This window comes from Gambusia affinis, linkage group LG24 (assembly GCF_019740435.1).
Source record: "Gambusia affinis linkage group LG24, SWU_Gaff_1.0, whole genome shotgun sequence".
In the NCBI taxonomy this organism is placed as follows: Eukaryota; Metazoa; Chordata; class Actinopteri; order Cyprinodontiformes; family Poeciliidae; genus Gambusia; species Gambusia affinis.
This window is the reverse complement of record NC_057891.1, coordinates 5,035,421-5,054,851: the sequence shown is the minus strand read 5'-3', so window position 1 is coordinate 5,054,851 and position 19,431 is coordinate 5,035,421. Positions and strand designations below refer to the sequence as shown.

Sequence of the window (19,431 nt, the reverse complement as noted above, 5' to 3'; positions counted from 1 at the left end):
ACTCCTTAAATCCGTTGTCGTTTTTTAATTCTAACAATTTTCTTTTTCTTTCTTTTGTTGTTTCTTCCTCTCCTTCTCCGCCCCTGCAGGGTCCTCTGGGAGTTTGGCGTAGTGGTCATGGGAGGAAGTCCAGCAGAAAGCCTCTATCTTCAGACCTCAGTGTATGTAGAGAGGAGATTTCAGATAGAACCGCTTCATTTTTTAAGTAAATTCATCTTTAATTGCAGGAAAATGTCTTTAAAATCCTTGCTGCTATGCACGGTGGAGGATGTGTGATGCTGTGACCCGGGAACATTAAAGTGCGTCATGAACAACTTGATAAACTGAAATGATCACAAGTTCTCCACCAAACGGAAAAATGGGCAAAATTTCTCCTTTTGAAAGAGATTTTTAAACCAGGATTACAAATTACAGATTAAAATTAAGAAAAACAACGCTCACTTCTAATTTCTTGGATTCGTCCCAACATATGGTCATGAATTGGAATATTTTATTGACTTATTTTACTCTAGTAAAGGTGGGCTGTATATCTAACAGCATCTTTTAGCTGCTCCACACAAAAAATTCCCCAACAACCAGCGTTTATTTCCTGACGGACGCCATCAGGCCGATAAAAACCAGCTGCTTTGATGCCAATTTAGCAGATTAAGTGAAAGTAAGCATCACTTTTCTTGTTGTCAGATTATGCTTGCCGTGCTCCTCCGTTGTGGAAAAAGCGTCTGTCGGTGGATGGATGTAAGCAGAATAAATTACAGACGAGGCAGAAATCACACCTGCCAGAGGAACCTGCAGCAGCGGCAATATTTTCCCTGACAGAAATGTGCTGATTTCAATCATTCAGCTGTATTATTATTGTTGAAGTTTTCTTTGCTGAAATTTCTCCTGTCAACAAAAAAATTACCTCTGTTTGATTTTTATTTTTTTTTTTTCCCTAAATGTAAGAATAAAATCTTAGACTATGTTTTCTGTGCAAAATGTCAGCAGTTTGTCGAAGCCTCAATGGTCCACCTCTGATTTTCTCTTCGTCGGTGATGGTTGTTTTATTTACCAGCTCTCTGTGTGTGTGTGTGTGTGTTTGTGTCTGCAGTGAGCAGCAGTCAGAGCCTGGAAATGATGCGTCCTCTGGCAGGGATCGGCTGCACAGACTCCCTCCGGAGGCTCTGTGATGTGGCGGCGAATCGATCCGTCGGCTCGACGCGAGCAGCGGCGGCGCTCCCGGTGGACTTCCGGCCTCATCACACCTCGTCTTTGCCAAAAACAGAGAAAACAAAACGCGCCACCTTAAAAACTCTGGCACCGGATTCAAAGGGTGGGAGCAGCGTGACTCGGACAAGGCCGGCCCGACGCCGCTTGGGTCTTCGGTGCAACTTCAAAGCGCCAACATGAAACTCTGCTGCCTCACTTCTGGACCGTCTCTCAGACACGATCCAAATCAAAGTATCAGATGTTTGACTTGTGAACATTCACATTTATTTTTGTTTGTTTTATAGCTTTTTTGTTTCTTCCTGGCAGACGGATTTGTACAGAGTTCAGCAAATCTGCCTTTCTGTTCTAAAAAGTTTTAGAGGATTTATTTGCCAGCTGGTGTGCCGCTTGTGATAACAGGTATAGGACTGTGACAGCGCCGCACACATACAACTGATTTGTTTTTGCCCACTTTTTTTTTTTTTTTTTTATAAAAGGTTGAATTTGTTAAAGGTTACAGAACTAGCTTTTATCTTCAGTTGGTTACCTAACACTCTCCCCAGTAACATCTGTACAATGTAAAAACACTGAGTAATAGAGACTACCTGAATTATTTAAAGAACCGTCAAACACAGTGAATGTTGCATTTGCACTGAAGTAATCAAAGTGAAAGATTTGATTTGTATCAAAGCCTGGGTTTTTTTCTTTTCTTTTATGATCCTTCCTCCCATACCTGTTTGTTGCACTCGCCAGGCCACTTTGTTTTATATGATTAAATTAAAATTCTTTAAATGCACAATTAAAATGCAAATAGTGTGTCACTCTTGACTTAATTTGTGAAACGGGGGTTTTTCATACTTTTTTTCTGGTTTGTTTGACTTTAATAAATGTTTGCACCACACATATTGACACTTAAGTCGGGTTATTAAACTTTTTTCCCTCAGAGCGTGGTCAAAGACATAACAGTTTCCGTGTCTCTGCTTGGCAGCTTTATTTGGTTTTGCTGAGGAAAAAAACTAAATGAGCCGAATTACTGTTTAATCCCGTCCGTTCGGATTTGGGTAAACAGAGACACCTAGTGGACAAGTGGCGCTACTGCACCAACATACAGTCAAGCCAGCAAACGGAGCCACCTAGTGGATAGAGGATGTTACTACAGCGCCCAACTGTTTTCACTCGAGAGTGAAAATGAAACTGAACGGCTTCTTTAGTTGTGAGTGGTTATAGCAACGCAAAGCGTGGCTGCAGAAAAGGCGGTAAGAGCGGGCTGCGATGTTTTCTGGGCTCCATGGCTACAGTCATGGCGGACAGCGGCAGGACGGTGGTCGTATCCGGTGTGCCTGCGGTGCTGGAGTTCAGCAGAATGGTCGACAAGTTGACTATTCACTTTCAGAGCCGCAGGAGAAGTCACGGAGGGGACGTGGAAGTCGTGAAATACCCCACTAACATGGGCGGAGTAGCCTTCGTGACTTTTGACCAAGCTGAAGGTAAAGTAGTTGCTGTTTGTGGGGGGGGGGGGGGGGGGGATCTTTACATGCACGATGGAGGGGAAAACGATTCTTAGAAGACTAGTTCTGTATTTTAATTATGACGTTGACCGTCATCCCTTTGAAGTTCACACTTCACCCCGGAACTGTTGAATGTATAAAATAAAAGGATCCTCATCTTCCTCAGGCGTCGAACGTCAGTATTGCCGCCATCTTCAAAAACTGCTCAGCTTTAACAGCTGCCGGATATTCTTCAGTATAAGGAAAGTGAAGAATGAGTTCTCCAAAAGTGTTTTCCTGGGCAGGAAATCACTTTTATTTAGTGAGTGTTTTCCTGCCCAGAGCGGCAGTATGTGGGTGCTTTCTCTGAGTGGTATAGCCTGAAAAAGCATCTATAAAACCCTTATTCTGTTTGTAGGAACGTTTAAAAATGCCTTAGGATTGGATGGGCAAGAAAAATGCGATACATTATCTACAGATGTGATCTAGACTAGTGTTTTGCTATTCTGGACTTATTGTCCTGCATGTTTTAGGTGCTGCACTAACCTGACTTAAATAAATGCTGCTTCTGCATCACTTCATGTACTTCATGCGCAAACACTTGTTTCAGGAGTGCTGGAGCAAGGTAACATCTAAAAGTGAAGGAATAAGGTAGAAAACTTGTAAACAAAACTATAATTCAGTTTATTTATATAGTGCCAATTCACAACAAGTGACTTCACTTGAAAAAAAAGGTAAATTCAATCCAGAATACAGATATTCTAATTGATCTTATCAAGCAATGGAGTCAAATCCAGTTTATTATTCATAATGGTACACTCCTCAACAAGCATGCAATAACAGTGGAGAGAGAAACTCCCCTTTAATAGGAAGAAATCTCCAGCAGGACCAGTTTGAGCCTCCATCTGCCACAACCAACTGGGGATTTGAGAACATAGAGTATTCACACACATGAAGAATCAGGAGTACTTTCTTTGTTATAGAAAAGTACGAAGTCAATGTTAGGAGTAGCTCCTTTAGTATCCAAGAGAGGAAAAAAGAAGACGCAGTTATTGGGGGTGAGGGTTTGGTGGAGTCAGGATTCATAAGATTGTAAAACATCATGTTTTTTTGGAGACTTTAACAGATTGGTTAAAACTCTCGGCAGATGCAAAGCGGGTGGTGAGAAAGGAGCAGCACATCATGATGGATGAGGAGTTTACTCAAGACTACACTCTCACTGTGTTTCCCTTCAGCACTGATGTATGCATGGTTTGGTTTTACTTTGCATCAATTTAAAAATTTAAATCTATTTTATGCTTTATCCTCAACACACGAGATTCTGATTCTAACGGGTTTTTCTGCCGCAGGTGTTTCTGTACGTGGCCGGAGCTACGTTGGACCTCTCAGTTTTCGGCAGCGATCAGGCCTCTCTGATCAAAAGTCTGCAATCAATTCACAGATCAATCCGCTTCCAAGCGTCGCCCCAGCAGAGGAAGGCCTCCATAGAGGGTCCCTTCTCTGCCGTCCGTGCCCTGAAAGAGGACCTCATCTGCAGGGCCAGCCATCTCAGACCCTCATCCCAAACCGCAGTTGGCAAACCCAGAGCTAGCTCTCCTCATCCTAGACTAGCATCCGAGAATAACCCAACAAGCTGCAGAAGCACAGAAGCTAACAGGGAAGCAACAAACTCCAGCAGCTTATCAAAGTCACCTCACAGCATCGGAGAAGCAAGAGAAGTCCAAAGCCTGATCTCAAAAGCAGAAACTCCAAAAGCTTCCTTTAGGCAGAAAGTGTCTAATGAGAATTTGGCTGGAGGGAGCTTCAGACAAGCGGTTGGGGAGGAAATAAGTACACGACTCGTCTCCTCATCAGGGCTTCCATGGTTCCCTATGGAGGAAACATTCACTAAACAACAAAGAGATTATAGGAGTCTACAACAACCCGGCAGGTCGGACAAGATCCCTGCCATCCAGAGCGGAGCTAATTATGGGAAGGATCCCGGCAGCCCGATGAGGAACAGTAAGTTCCCTCAGAATGACCTGAGAAAAGGTTCAACTCCCTCAACAAGCAACGCAGAGGCTTCTGAAGCCATTTTGGTTGACTTGCACACATTCAGGTACATAGAAAAAATTTGCAAGACGGAGTTAGACAGGTGCTTGAAGGACGTTGACATGACTACCAAGGAAGTAGAAGGAGCTGGAGTTATTCAAATATTGCTGAGTGAGAAACAACCCTCTGGGACCTCATCAAGAACCCTCAAAGACACTTTGGGAGACCTGGAGAATATAATCAACATTTGGCAGTCTCAACTGAGAGTTCACGTGATCTTTTACAACAAAGCAAAGTTTTTTGACAAGCAGAAACTGATTGAGATCTGCAACTATGTGAACTCTTGGTATAGTAACGTTCTGTATGTGTTGGAGAATTCCTGCATTAAAGTGATCGGCCCTTTTGCTCACATCCTCCTGTTCAGCAAGGAGCTGGAGGACAGGATGGAGAAATACACTCCTGTGAAGCCTATTATAGGCAAAAGCAGGAGATAAAATCACATGAGACCACAAGGGGGAGCTGTTGGGCCTGACAAAACCTTTTCTTGCACTGAAATTAGCACGTACATTTCTATTTCTACAACAAAAGTGCCCAAACAAAAACGGCTTTTGTTTTAGTTAATTTTAGATTTCTGTAATCTGTTTTGCATAAATTATTGCTCTATTACAGTAGACAAACTTCTGATTAAAACCTAAAAGGTGACAGATGACAACCTGTCATCTAATCAGCTCACTACAACTTCTTTCAATAAACTCATGCAGTATTTTGATTGATCTGTCGCCAACAATAAAATACTGACATCTGCGGTTGTAATGTGATTAATTAAGAAATACATTGGGGTATGTAATCATCACTGGACAGCAGGGGGCAGTGTAACACGCCACCACCCACATGGTGAACGAACCCCTTCTCTGTGGGTGCCACGGCTCAACCCAACTAAGCATTTTTATTTTTTTATTTTTTTGGAGGCTGGGTTTTGGCAAGCAGGGTGCCGATTGGAAGACAAATGATGTCAGATGGATGTCCTATCATACCCCCATCTCTGCTTACACACACAGAGCACCGCAGCCCATCTGATGAGAGGGGACGCTCAGCAAAACGATGTCGTGTTGAGGCTGCTTTCATTATTTCAGGGTGCTATTATTCAGATGGGTCCGCTCGGCAGCGGGGATAATTGATTCATTATGTTAAAATAAGCCACGCCGCCGTAATGAACACACACAAACACGATCCCCCCAGACAGACTCACTCTGACCGGTTACCATAGGAACCCGAGAGGGGAGGCTGCAGATCTGCAGCGCCGGGCGTCGTTAAGGGATGCTCTTGAACACAATGGAGGCATCCATGAGGGCGGCAGAGTTACATCTCCAGGAGAAGAACCCTTCATCAAAGAGTTGAGCTGTCTCTCAGCTCCCAAACGTCTCTGGCGTCCCTTTGGAAGCACGGCTTGAACTATTTTTTATTATCTGGTGGAGTAATAAAGAGGGTCAACAAGCATGAAGCTTTGTCCTCAAATGTCCTGACACTTGCTTTTTCCCCCTCTCTCCTCATTATGCACAGTGTAATTATCCTGCACCATTCTTGAATGTATTTAGGATGCATGACTTTCATGATGGAGGTCAAAAACACCATGAGGCCCCCAAAAAAGGGAGGCACAAGTGATTCTCAAGGATGCTTTTACCAAGGCTGAGTTCTCCTGGGGATCAAACCTATAATTGGACTGGAGATGCATTCCTGAACCCTTGCACCTCTGGGTCTATCGCTGTCTGTCGTTTCCCATTAGGAAGTTGGTCAGCCAAAGGAAATACATGCAAAGTGGGCATAAATCAGATTTTTAGATTTGTGTGGGAGGTGCTAAAGGGAGTTAGTATGATTATCACTTATTTTGTAATTCTGTGGGTTTTACACCCAACAAAAAGTTCAGGTTTTGTCTAATCCTTCCACAGATTATGTACCAAAGGACTTGTGGACCAACAAGATGCTTTTGCTAACTGCAATATGGTTTATTGTGTTTATTTTGGGTATTGTGTGGTTCTTTGAGTTTCATTTGCCAACTTCCTGCTGGCAAAAATGTTCTGTGATTTTTTTCAAACGATTCTATTGTACGGGGTCTAATCAGGTCAGGACAATACTTGAAATAAATTTCATCCATTGTGTTTCAATTAATTAGTGATTTAAGAAGGAAGTGGTTGGTTTGGGTAACTTTCACAACCTTTATATTATAAAAGAGGAAAAGAAAATACAGTCAAACTACAGCAGTGACAAGCAAACCTCAAGGACACAATGGTCTAGTGTGTCTTAGCCATTCATGACCCGATTGGTACCTTTACCATCTGACTAGTGTTGTGTTCAGGCACATACATTTTAGAGGTCAGAGGTGAGACAGGGAAGCTGTAACCCTCTGCATCCTTCCTTCCCCACAGTGACGAATGAGACTGCCAGTGATGGATAACCTTCCGCTGGCAGTGTGTGCATGCACATTGCAGTCACAAATTAAGTCTTAATGACTCTCTTTACAGATCATCACCCTGTCGGGGAGGAGGAAAGTAGAGAAAGATATGAGTTGTAACCTCCCACATGCAGCTCTGCTCTGCGTAAATGTTTCCTTGGGTATTAGGGAGTTTTGATGGAAGACCACACCTGGTGAAATTGAGGGCAACAGACCAAGAAAATGTTTTTTGTGTGGTAGAAAGGGGGAATGGTATTTAATTTGTCACGATATATGACCCAAGAATCACACAATGATATTGAAGCCTTTTAAACAAACCTCTACTGATAGTTTTTGAGTTTTCATTTGAAGGGACATATATTTATTTTTATTTTTTTAATAATACTGTGTAAATTCAATATTTTGATTCTAAAAAATGGATAATGATCTTACAGAGGATAAGTAAAATGCTTTAAAAAGCTCAGATATGTTGCCTGTTGTGTTTATTTACATACACAACTTATAACCTGAAAACAGAGCGAAAAAAAATTCTGTGTGGATAAAAATTGAGTGATCAGGTCAATACAAAAAGTCAAACTACCTTTTCCAAAAAAAAAGCCAAATTAGGCCAAATATGTAAAATATTCAATAAAATACTCCTCGACATGCTATTGGCTACTGGTGCTTTGAAAGTAGCCAATCCAGGAGCACCATTTATTGTCCTACTTGGTGATTGGCTGAACCGACAAGAACGCAGGAAACGGCTAGCTTCTGTGGTAATGCTAACGTGGTTTCTACCGTCCGTGTTAATGGAAATGTATGTACTGTATATTGGTATTTAAACAATTGATATAGGCAGTTATAAGTATTTTAGAGGAGTTGTCAAGTATTCAATGATTTTGGCTATTTATGGGCACTAAATCCATCGAAAACCAGAGGTTTGATTTTGGAGTACACAATAAAAGTGTAATTTTGCGTTTGATTTTGAAATACCACCATTTGATATTGGTTGTATCTCTCGAACTAACATTCCCAAACTACCATCTATTAATGCTAAGCTAATCATATGTCTTTTACTGTAATGTCAATTGTTACCATCTGACAGACATATTTTTGAAACAACAGAAATTTCCCCTCTACTTTAAACTTTATTTTTTATGGATATATGGTTTGCAACAGGAGAAAGCCAGAAAATGAACACGAACAATAAAGATAAATGCATTAAACATCAAGGAGCGAATTGACACAATGCAGGTAAGTCTGATTACTATGCATAAGAGCAAAACAATCTGGCATCCGCCTCAGGGAATCTGCTCCTCTTTAAGCTCCTCCTGATTGGGCCTGATGAGCTGCAGCTGAGGAAACACACCTGGCCGCCACACCCTGCAGTGAGAGAAGGTTAGGAGAAACACACACACCCCAATCTGCACATTGCTCTGTGAATAGTAGTAGCCACATATTTGAACAATTAGCAAGAGTTGCTAAACAAAAACTAAACTAAAAGATACAAAGATTGCAAACATGGGGATGTTATTGTCTTCTTTCATCACAATTACAATGTTTTGTGTTAGTGTTTTATTTGTGAATACTGTAATAAACATACAATGTGGAATTATTTATATGTTCTTATTTCCTGCATAAATTGACACCCAATAACTGTATTAAGTCTTAAGCTTGTGAGTACTAGTTTTCCGTTTCAGACTCCAGTTCTGGTTTTAATCTGCTCTCAGATTTTTGTGATATTAAATATTAGACTTTTCTTCCTTTAGTGTGACATTTATCCTGGACTTTTTAATTCGTAAGATTATATCTTAAACTTTGTGGCAACTTGCTTCAGTCACCCGGATTTCTTTGCTAATTACTGCCTCTTGGAATCGGTCCAGCCACCTTTGCATGCAATGCCTTTATGGTTTTGAATGTTTGTCACAAACAAAAAGGTTCTGTGTTGCACTGAAGCAAAATTATTGCCCGTGATCTCCTCTGCATTCCTTCCTGGCATCTGAACTCCCCCATCTGCTCAGCCTCGCTCAGCCATTCCAGAAAGCTCCAGTATAATTACAAGTCTCTCCTCTGACCATTTCGAGACGCTTACAGTTAGTGGGGTGTGAAGAAGATGCATGATTGCTTGTTAAACCTTGACACCGCGGACTGCAGTGCTCAACACACAGAAGCAACATGAGAGATACTCAATTTAGAGCAATAATTTTACACTCACTTCAGGACAGGACACCAGAAACTCACACTGGGAAGTTGTTGGTTGGTATTTAAAAAAGATAAAACAATGAAAAGTAACTCCCTTCAGGAACCATTGACTGTGAAGCACTTTGAAGCATACAAGTATAAATATTCAGTTTCCCCTTGGGGATCAATACAGTAAATTATATTGTAATATTTCAGTTACAATTGTAACACATGTGCAGTGAAGAAGTTACAAAATCACCTAAATTTGAAGCCAGCTTGACCTCAAAATGACTCCAACTGAAGAGCAAAGTTGTTTTACTTCAGTTTGTCTTGATATGTTTCAGAATATTTTGTGCTGCTCTGTGGGAACGCTTCTCATCTCCCAGCTCTATTTGCTGATAAAAAATAGCAAATGTCCCAGAGAGGAGCATTTTTCCGGTAGGACTGCAGGGCATGGTATGATTTGTGGGTAGTTAGATTGTCGAAGGCACTCCGCCTTATTTTAAAGCGTACATGGATGTGTCCAGGAGGTCCAAAACAGTCCCCAAATAGATCAGATAATTCAGATATATGTGAAAGCACCTGTGTGATTTAATGGGTGTGACATTTTTAAAATTGAAGCCACCACAGGACTGGCACCAGTGGCTCCATCTTGTATTATGTCTATCACTCATTCTGCGCTGAGCATGATAGGCCCTGGGGGCGATGATAAAAATGTGACATTATGAAGGGTCACAGCTTGTAATTGTGATGGTGAATCAAATTATAATCCATTAAAAGACGAATTAAGCCCAAAAGAACAGAAAGAAGAGAGGTGTTTCCATTAGTAACAGCAGGAATAAGCATCCAGGAAAACTCTTTTTATAATTAAAAGATTTACATAACTCTCCAACGAGAAGATTACATAAATGGATCCCTGTATAATTCATTAGTGTGAATCCCTCAGCTTCTTCTGTCCGCACAGTCTTATCTAAGATTTTCAGGTTAGAAGAGGTCAATTTGTAAAGGAAGACTGGACAGATGTAGAAACAGATAAGCTAACAGAAAGGATGTGACTAAAGCGCATCAACGGCCCACTGAGCCAAGGAAGGAGAAGCATGTTTACATATGGGCATGAATGAAGCTTTGTCAAATCAAAATCTGCCTCAGAAAGACATTCAAAGAGGTCCATTCATATTAGTCATATAATGGTAAAACTACAATAAACGTCTAAATGTATAGATATGCATTTCCTATTTGTTTCAACCTTTAATCATTAGCTGGATTGCAGCTTTTTGTAGTAGTGTGCATCTTTGTTCTTGGTTCTTTGTTGACTTCCTGGATGAGTTTTGGTTGCACTCTTAGAGTAATTTTGGTTGATCTGCCATTTCTAGGAAGGTTCGTGTCTGTATCATGTTTGTTTTCTCCTCCATTTTTGGATTATATCTCCCACTGTGCTGTGGAGTCCTAAAGTCTTAAAAGAGACTGACAGATGTCAGTGATTTTCTTTCTCCTCTGTTTGTGGATTTCTGTAAATTCAGGCATTTTTGAGATCTTTTAACATACTTCGAGAAGTCAGACAATTTCAAATTTGACATATGATGATGAGTGAGATTGACTAGAAAGCTTTGTAATTAATCACATTTATTTGGAAGCATGTTAAAATTAGTTTGATTTGAAGCATTCTTTTTTCTCTTCTTTTTTTTTTTTTAGCAGAAATGCTGTTAGACTCTGTCATACCTTTAGTCCCAAACTGCCAAATCCATCTTCCACCTATATTTATGAATATGCAAGAGTTAAAAAGTACCTTGACATCCTACTTACATCAGCTGAAAAATGCTGCAAGTAAGCTATATTTTTAATGAAAAACAGTACTTTTAACCCCTAGTTACGATGCAACAAGATATCAATGTTATGGTATGCATGCAGACATAGCAGAAATATCTGCATTCCCACACAGTCTTAAGATGTAAAACATGTTTTTTGTATATTCATGTGTAAAAATGTTACTTTTGCCCATCTCTGCAGAAAATCAAAACATCTTGCCATTCATTCAAAAACTACTTAGACAAAATGTCTCCTCATCTCAAACCCCAAACCCCTAAGAGGCAGACCGCATTCATGCTACCTAACCTTAAGCAGAGAGAGAGCACACTGATTTGATTAGGCCTACTCCAGTTTTTAAAGTCTCCTGGAAATGTCAGCAAAATCATCAAAGCGTCCGTATGCTTTATAAAGCCAACATCAAAGGCATTCCCTGCATACTGCGTCCTCCATATTATTGGCTCACGGCTAAAACCTCTACATCTGCACAACATTATTAGTTTTATGGGGCTGTTGTAAGTGGAGACAGACTGAAAACAGCAGAGACAAGTGACATTTCCCCCTCGCAGCTCCACCAGCAGCCCACCAACTCTCTGCTGCATTTGCAAATATACATTGGATGTTCTCTGTATGATATCACACCCTTTCTGTTTGCTTACTCTCCCCCCTCGTCTTAAATCACGTTTGGTTTACTCCCCTTTGTTTACTCACAAAGGCCCACATTTTTCCTATTTTTACTTGCGTGACTTCTGGAAATTCTTCCAAATTTACAATTTGGCACTATTTTGTGTTTATTTATAACATAAAATCCCCAAAAATCCATTAACGTTTGAAGGTGCAATGTGACGAATGGTGGAGAAGTTAAAAAATCTCTTACCTTTCAATATTTCACCACTGTTTCCCACAATAATAAGAAATAAAAGACTTACTTTAGTAATTGTAAATTGCATTTTGGGGTTGATTTCTTTCCCAGATGTTGCAGAAATACAAAAGACTCAAACCCCCCATGCTGCTGGAAACCACTGGACTCAGAAAAGCTGTGAACGATGAGACTTATCAGTGCGTTCCTAAATGCCACATTATGCCATCAATCGTCCTGGACCAAAAATGGGTCGCCCAACAAAATAATGACCTGAAGCACTCTAGCAGAACAGCCGCAGAATGGAGGTAGAAAAAAGACGATTCACATCCGCCACTGACCGGGTGAGAGCGTGGACCTGAATGCGGCATTGAAATGCTGCGCCTGCAGCAGAAAACGGCCACTTCCTGCCTGATGCTTCTCCAGCCTTGCTCTACTGGCCGAGTTCTGCAAACAAAGCAAAGAAAAGGCAACAAATGTTCCCTGAAGCAGAGCATAGAGCGGTTTAAAGTTGTTATTTCAACCAAAAAACGCTACATAATGATGCAAACACTAAAGTATTGGCTTATAAAGCTATTTTTTAAATGAAAGTAGCGGTATTATGACACTCTCACGCTATTTTCCAGCTCATCGTTCTAATCAGAGTACCAGAGTGAGTGCACTGTTATAATTTACTAACCAAACTGCCTATCATATTGATCTCATCTGGCGCATCCTCATTAAAACAATGTGATGCTATGCAGTGCTGTGTCCTCATGTCTAACCTTGGTTTCATGTCTTGACTACACCTCCACCCACCTGCTTCGTTCACAGCAGGCTGCACCGTCCTCAGGGTGCCTCAGCAGATCAAAGAAACGTTGGCCTGAACCGCTGCCTGGAGAAAACCTCTAAATCCCACCAACAACATCCCTGTGCCTCAAAGTAAACCCACAACACATCCTTTTTGCAACAACTAGGAAGCCCCACAAGGGCTTTCCTGCTATGTGTAGCAAATAACAACCGTAGCTGCTTATTCTCTTCTTTAAAATTAATTTGGAGAGTTTCCATATTCATAGAGAGACACTCACTCTCACAGATGCCGACTAAATAACACCTCCCTTTACACCCGTCCTCCTCCTCAGCCACTATATCACCCTTATTTGGACATCCTCACGATTTGACTGTCCTCACTTGACCCTGACGATGTCTGCTGCTGATTTGAGGAAACAGAAAAGCAGATTTTCCAGAGTGTCACCATAGTAATAAAGGAAAGGAGTGGCTCTTTTTTTAAGTTGATCTGTTGGGTATAACCAATATTTGACGAGTCGGGAGTGAGAATGTGTTGTATGGCTGTAGTGGCTAACTCAAACACCATACTTCTTGTGATTGATTATTATCGATCATTTGATTATTTTCACAGCTAAATAAGTTGCTTCCATCAAGTATTAACTCTTTTACTGAACTGGAATGTGATATTAATAAAAAATGGTTTATCATCTAACTGCCTCTGTAGACTTATATTCAGATAGATTATTTATTTGGTCTGATTGGTCAAGTTTGGATGTCTATGTACCAATTGTTGGCGCTTTTGAAATCAAACATGTCTTAGCATTGGTTCCCAGACCTGTAGGTGGCACACTTGTGTTTTGCTGCAGAAGTACGCTTATTTGTGTGACTGAGGATAACGGATTGCTTCAGTTGAGGAACAGCTTAACCGAGAGAGATCCCGAGTGTCATTTGCAGCTGCTTATATTATTGAACCTACATGTGGTTGGAAATGATGGACATTTAACAGCATTGACTGAACAACAATAACCCAAAACCCCTTTGAACTTTGTGGAGGTTGAGATGTACGGTTACCCGTATCAAGACTATTTCTTGCTTGAAAGATTCCCACCTTTAATTTATACATAATTGTACACCTACAGAAGGAAAATGGATCATGTGACAGTCAGTCCGCCAAACATGTAATCACTAAGCTACACTCAGCGTTGTAGCATGTACATACTTATACCAATATTCCTTAAGAGATAGAGAGTTCTCTCTTCCATGTAAGTGTTACACCAGTAAAAGGAATTTCTAATCATGCAGTAACATAATACAGTCCTAATTCAATCTTAAAGAAGCTTTATGTTTGTGGCAAATACTGTAGAGGTAAGCTCATAAGGAAAGATTAGGAATATCTTAAGTAGGTTTCATTTCCATGTGGTATAAATTGAGATTAGTTGGACAGGCTCCCAAACCAAAGCAGATTCCAAAAACAAAAAACGATCTTTAAAAACACTCTTTCATGAATCTTGAAAGTGCCTTCATGTTGGAGTTGGGTAGTAATTTGCATATTGTTGTGAGAAAAGTAACTTTCGACTGACTTTTAGAGTTTGTTGAGACAGACAACGTCCTTAGAATCAACAATCACTGTTGTGCAGTTAAATTCTAACAACTGAAGCAGTGACTATATGGAGAAATATACATTATTTTGGCGATATTATTTAGACCAATGGTAGAATTGATACCCTATTGCTTCAGAGTAGCAACGCTGAACAGACCTAGAGCAGAAATTAGATGTATTAAGTGCTTGTAAATTACAGTTTTTGTTTAACAGAGAGATCTTTTAAATCCATGGGTAGGTTTCCAGATTGCTAAGTCTCTCAGACAACATTTCTCATTACTTCCTGTTTCTCACTTAATATATATTTCTTGATTTTGCGAACTCCAATATAAGTTGAGCACTTTGCTGTCACTGCTTTTCTCCTTTATGTCTTTCTCCTCAAACTTGTAACAACTTCAAAATTTGGCCCCTTTTGGCTTCATTCTCTGTTGCCATGGACTCACTTTTTTGCCATCGTTTGGTTTTACATATTTCTCAGCTTCAGGCTTAGAAATTAAAATTTATGAATCCAATACAAAACATTATAAAATATGCCCTTCAAAGATTTTTTAGCACTTCTTTACCAGGGGTTTCAATAAATGTGGACGGTTTTGTGGAAAGCTTGGGTTAAGTAGATAAAGTCTGTCTAGAGCGGAGCATTGAATAGTAACATATTATTGTGTTTCTGGCTGTCATCTGCCACTTATATACAGGTCTGCTACATATGGGCCAGAGAGATGGCCTGGTTGTTAGCTATATATAGCTGGAAGTCATTTTTGGAACGCTAGACTAGTTTCTTTTCAGATGTTTTCTTCTCTAAATGTGTCACTTCTTTATTAAATTAATACTCTTTAACCTTATTACCGCAGCCAGTGTGATTAGTTCACCTAGAGCTGATTTTACCCATGTATAATATTTGTTCCTTTCACGCAGATTCAAACTGAACTTCTTTGCATAATCGATATTAATATTCTTTCTTGGACAAGAAGTAATTGTCTTTGTTCGTAATGTAATTTGAAGCGAAACTCCTTCAAGGACATTGGACACACACGACCACGAATATGCATTTAGTAATAAAATTAACAGCTTTGCGTGGATAACAGCTGAGGATGTTCAATAGAGATGCCTCAGGGCACATCATGTCATCTTACAGCCGAGTAAAATCCCATCCGAACCTCACAGACATGTCAACATTGCCATCTCTCAATGGTAATTAACATTTAATGCCTTTTAATGAGACTGATATTGATGCTGCATCTTTTCATTTAGCATTTGAGATCTGGAGGCAAATATCCGTCTCTGCCCCACATACACAGTCTCTCATTTCTCATTACAGGGACAAGTAGCTTGACACCGTCAGTGGCTGTTTGCTAGCTGTCACATTCCTCTCCTCCTCACACACCCTAACTTAGGCAGGCTCATCTCTGGATGACTCTGTCACACGATCCAAGTCATGGGAAAAGCTGCGGTGGGTCTTGCACAATTTTAAAAAAAGCCACATCCTCGCGTAGCAAGTCGCACATTTCCGAGGATCACAAGGAAGGAAGAAACCACTGGTTCGGTTTGCAGACAAGGTGGAAGCAATCTGCAGTTAAGAGGTTCATTTTGACAGAAATCTGGTTGTAAAATGATTAGCTACCTACATCTGCCAGCACAAAGAAAGTAAAGTCTACAAAGGGACAATGTAGTTTGTAGAACAGGCGGCTGAAGAATATTTTAGTGAAGCTATCTGGTTGTTTATGTTACCACAGTGGTTATCAGGGAAATTTACCTAACATATCATGCTAAAGTTTATGTTTCTCTGAATACGAGGCATTGCTGTGATGGCAACATTTTGGTTGAGGGTAGAAACCTGGAGGCGGCCATCAAGACCCTTTGTGCCTGGATGGGTTTGATAGGTAGAGATGCATCAAGGTATATCCAGTGAGTAGCCCGGCCTTTCATAAATTACTGATCACGCAGAAATCAAGGCAGAGTAGTGGCACCAGAGAAGATGTTTGCGTTCTGCATAAAGTTTGTGTTTATCTCCTTTTCTTAAAGGTTAAACACATTCATGTCATTGCTGAAGTTATGAGTTTGACCCTCATAACTGCAGTGTCTTTTTATCTAAACCTCACTGGCCGGCTGGTTGCACAGACCCTCAGTTATCACTTCAAACTTTCAAGCCATGAAGCTCACTAACTCTTATTGCCGTTATGAAGTTGTGACTACCAGTCACAAGCTCTTATCTTTTCCACAATATGTTGCTTGAGGTTTGTTGCATCATTAGATTTAAAGCTTGATCATCTCCTTGTAACTATCCAATCGATAGTGTAAAAAGTGTTGTGTACTGGGCCAGATTGTTTCTGCTTGACAACTAAAACTAACTGCATAGAGGAAGCTTTTATAGCTAACATAATGTGTAGTAATTGGTCTAGGAAGTAGTAGCAAATTCCCTAGACTCGGTCAGTATGGAACAAAAAGCACATCAGTGCTCTAATGTGGAGTCAAAAGTAAGCTAATTTTCCTCCAGAGGACTACAAGCTAGCTAAGATATTGACTGGAAATTGTGTGTGTGTGGGTGTGTATTTAAATAAGAATGGTTGTAGTCAACAAAATTATTTATTTCAGTCGAATGATTTGATAAACTCAAATATTCATTTGGTTGTGTCATGCATCTGACAGACACAATTATTTTCCCGTCAAGTACTATATGCTAATGAACACATCATTTCATGCACCATTAATCCACAGACTTGAACACAAAAACACACGCAGAACCCAAACTTCCTTGAAGGAACGGGTCATTCCTGGAATGATTCATCCTCCACACTGTAACAAACACACACACACACATGAACTGAACACATTCACTGCCTCATTACATCAGTGTGTGTATCCATGCCTGATCAGACATAATGACTGAAGGGAAACACTCGACAGATTTCCTGTACTCTTTGTGTGGATGTGTGTGTGAGACTTGCCCTGGCTGCCCTTCACTACACTCAGCAGAGGATATTAAGCTAATTGCTTATTAAAAGAAGATGTCATGTGTTAGTAAGCCAAAAATGGGGGAGGATAGGTAGTCAAAGCTTGTTAGGATTAGGAAGTCCCAGTCTGTTACCACAGAAATCCCAGAAAGTAGCAACGACTCTTTTATTTTGTTCTTATACGTCTTCGAACTTTATCTGAAGAACTGGAAAGTCCAGTTAGCCATTCTACCTGTATGATGAAACATTTTGACTCCAGTGCTTCATACTTTGTTTTTATATGATGAAACATTTGGTGATAGCAGATGACTCACAGCCTTTTGACCCAAATGTGAACTCCTGTGAAAGATTCAACATTAGAAGTATAATAGAAGAACTGAAGCAAGAACACCAGAAACAGCTAATAATTTAGCTTTATGAAAACGCGGCAATTTTGGAAAAAAACTAATGTTTTTCGATTAAAAGGTCATGTGATGAACACATGTATATTAGTACTTGTAGAAAAGAGTAGGAAGACAACAGGAAGTGGTTGGAGGATGATGGTGCAGGATTGTTTTTTAAAAACGACTTATTGCTTGAACGAACTTATTCATGTGTGAATTTAATTGTTTCTCATTTAATGGAAACACAGTAATTGTGAAATTGTGTTTTTTCAACTTTAGTGGATTGTCAACAAACTTTTGCACAGATTAGTAATGGAAACTCAGCTGGTATCTTTTTTTTTTTTTTTACCAACATCATTAAGGTGTCTCCTCTAGATGGAAACCAGATGGATGTACACGGGAACTAAATGAGGAGCGAGACTCCAGTCGGTCCAAGGATTTCGATTCTATCTCTTGTGATTGCAAGGAATAAATTTCAGTTTACAGTTTGGTAGTTTTCACGGCAAAATGAACCTCATTGTGAAAATGCAGATGATTTTTCACACAAGCCCATCAACACTTGCATTCACATGTCAGTAAGGGTCAGTCGCAGCTCAGCTGGTGTGAAATAACATCTCCTTGTCCTAAAGTTGGAACACTTTAAGTCTGAGTCCCCATGCTGCTGTCAGCTGGAGATCACAGCTCAATGCTGAGATTGCTGAGAGAGGTCAATGAAAATTAAGGGAAATTTTATTTTACACAAATACTAAAGACTTTCTATAAGCATTACCACAAAAATCAGAGCTGTGAGCCAATCTGAATTGGATTTTTGGGGACGCTGTCAGCATTTTTCCCCTCATATTTGCCTTCTGACTTTCATATTTACAAAGACTAGCATCATAGTTGCGAAATCACATTGACATCTATTGCCTTTTCTCCCTGAACTCTTCAAAGTGTGCCCTTAATTTCCCAGTCATGGTGACTAAACACCGAAAAAACCTGTTGTAAACCAAAACGGGAGAACTTGTGCTGTGTTTGCCCCAGCGTAAATGTCAGCGCTCCGCTGATTGGATGCACGGAGACATGAGATAACTGTGGGGCAGTGCCCTATTTGGGGTAAAGACGGCCCAGACCCAGTGACCTACACCCTCCGCTCACCTCCAGCAATCCTGACCTGCTAGCGAAATCCAAACTCACCCCAAATTGTCTTCCTTGTTATCCCTCCAAATAAGAGTGTCGAATCCATAAGACTGATATTCACTGGTGCATGAGCCAAATCTGGAATGCTCCTGGTATCAGGTAATAGTAGACGCCATCTAGGGCTTATGAAATGGAAACTACAGTATTACTTCACTCATATATCCACTGAATGAATAGCTCAGATGATTTATAGCAGGTAAAACAATATTGTGCTCATTTAATGGCTGCAGCTATTGTTTTTTACAAAGTAGGGCTACAAGAGATAAGCTTAAGCAAATCATTGTGTTGACAGCCTTCTGCAGTAAAACGTTAACAACTGAAGCTGCTCCATTTCATAATCTACAACCTTTTGTTTGTTTTAGATTTTATTGTTGTGTTAATTAAAAAATGCAGTGCGTTAATATTGTTTCTGATTTGGAGCTGGAAGAGTGAAAATACATTTAATGATCTTATCACATTCATTCAAAGCTAATGGAAACGTGTCAGGAAACTTTGTGCATTACGAACTGTCAGTTATTTTATTAGAATAGTATGAAAAAAGTCATCTTAACATGATGATTGATCTAAACTAGTCTTCCA

General features: G+C 40.2%; 1 protein-coding gene and 1 long non-coding RNA gene across 14 annotated transcripts in view; both read left to right on the top strand.

The window, feature by feature from the left end:
* Positions 1-5,506, top strand: part of LOC122827244 (R3H domain-containing protein 1-like) — a 44,758-nt gene extending 39,252 nt beyond the window's left edge. For 8 of the 13 annotated variants that reach the window (XM_044109967.1, XM_044109977.1, XM_044109974.1 and 5 more), the window contains 4 exons: positions 90-161; positions 1,088-2,672; positions 3,820-3,914; positions 4,022-5,506. In XM_044109967.1, the coding sequence (XP_043965902.1) occupies positions 90-161; positions 1,088-1,090 (75 nt within the window). In that variant the 3' untranslated portion in view covers positions 1,091-2,672; positions 3,820-3,914; positions 4,022-5,506. Of the gene's footprint in view, positions 1-89; positions 1,050-1,087; positions 2,673-3,819; positions 3,915-4,021 lie in introns of those variants that run through there. The other 5 variants (XM_044109963.1, XM_044109964.1, XM_044109970.1 and 2 more) reach the window with 3 other exon arrangements.
* A 2,379-nt stretch (positions 5,507-7,885) lies between these two features.
* LOC122827242 lies at positions 7,886-12,257 on the top strand. Its single transcript, XR_006370007.1, has 3 exons — positions 7,886-7,948; positions 8,311-8,385; positions 8,457-12,257. It is a non-coding gene; the product is annotated as an uncharacterized LOC122827242 (long non-coding RNA).
* The last annotated feature ends 7,174 nt before the right edge of the window (positions 12,258-19,431 follow it).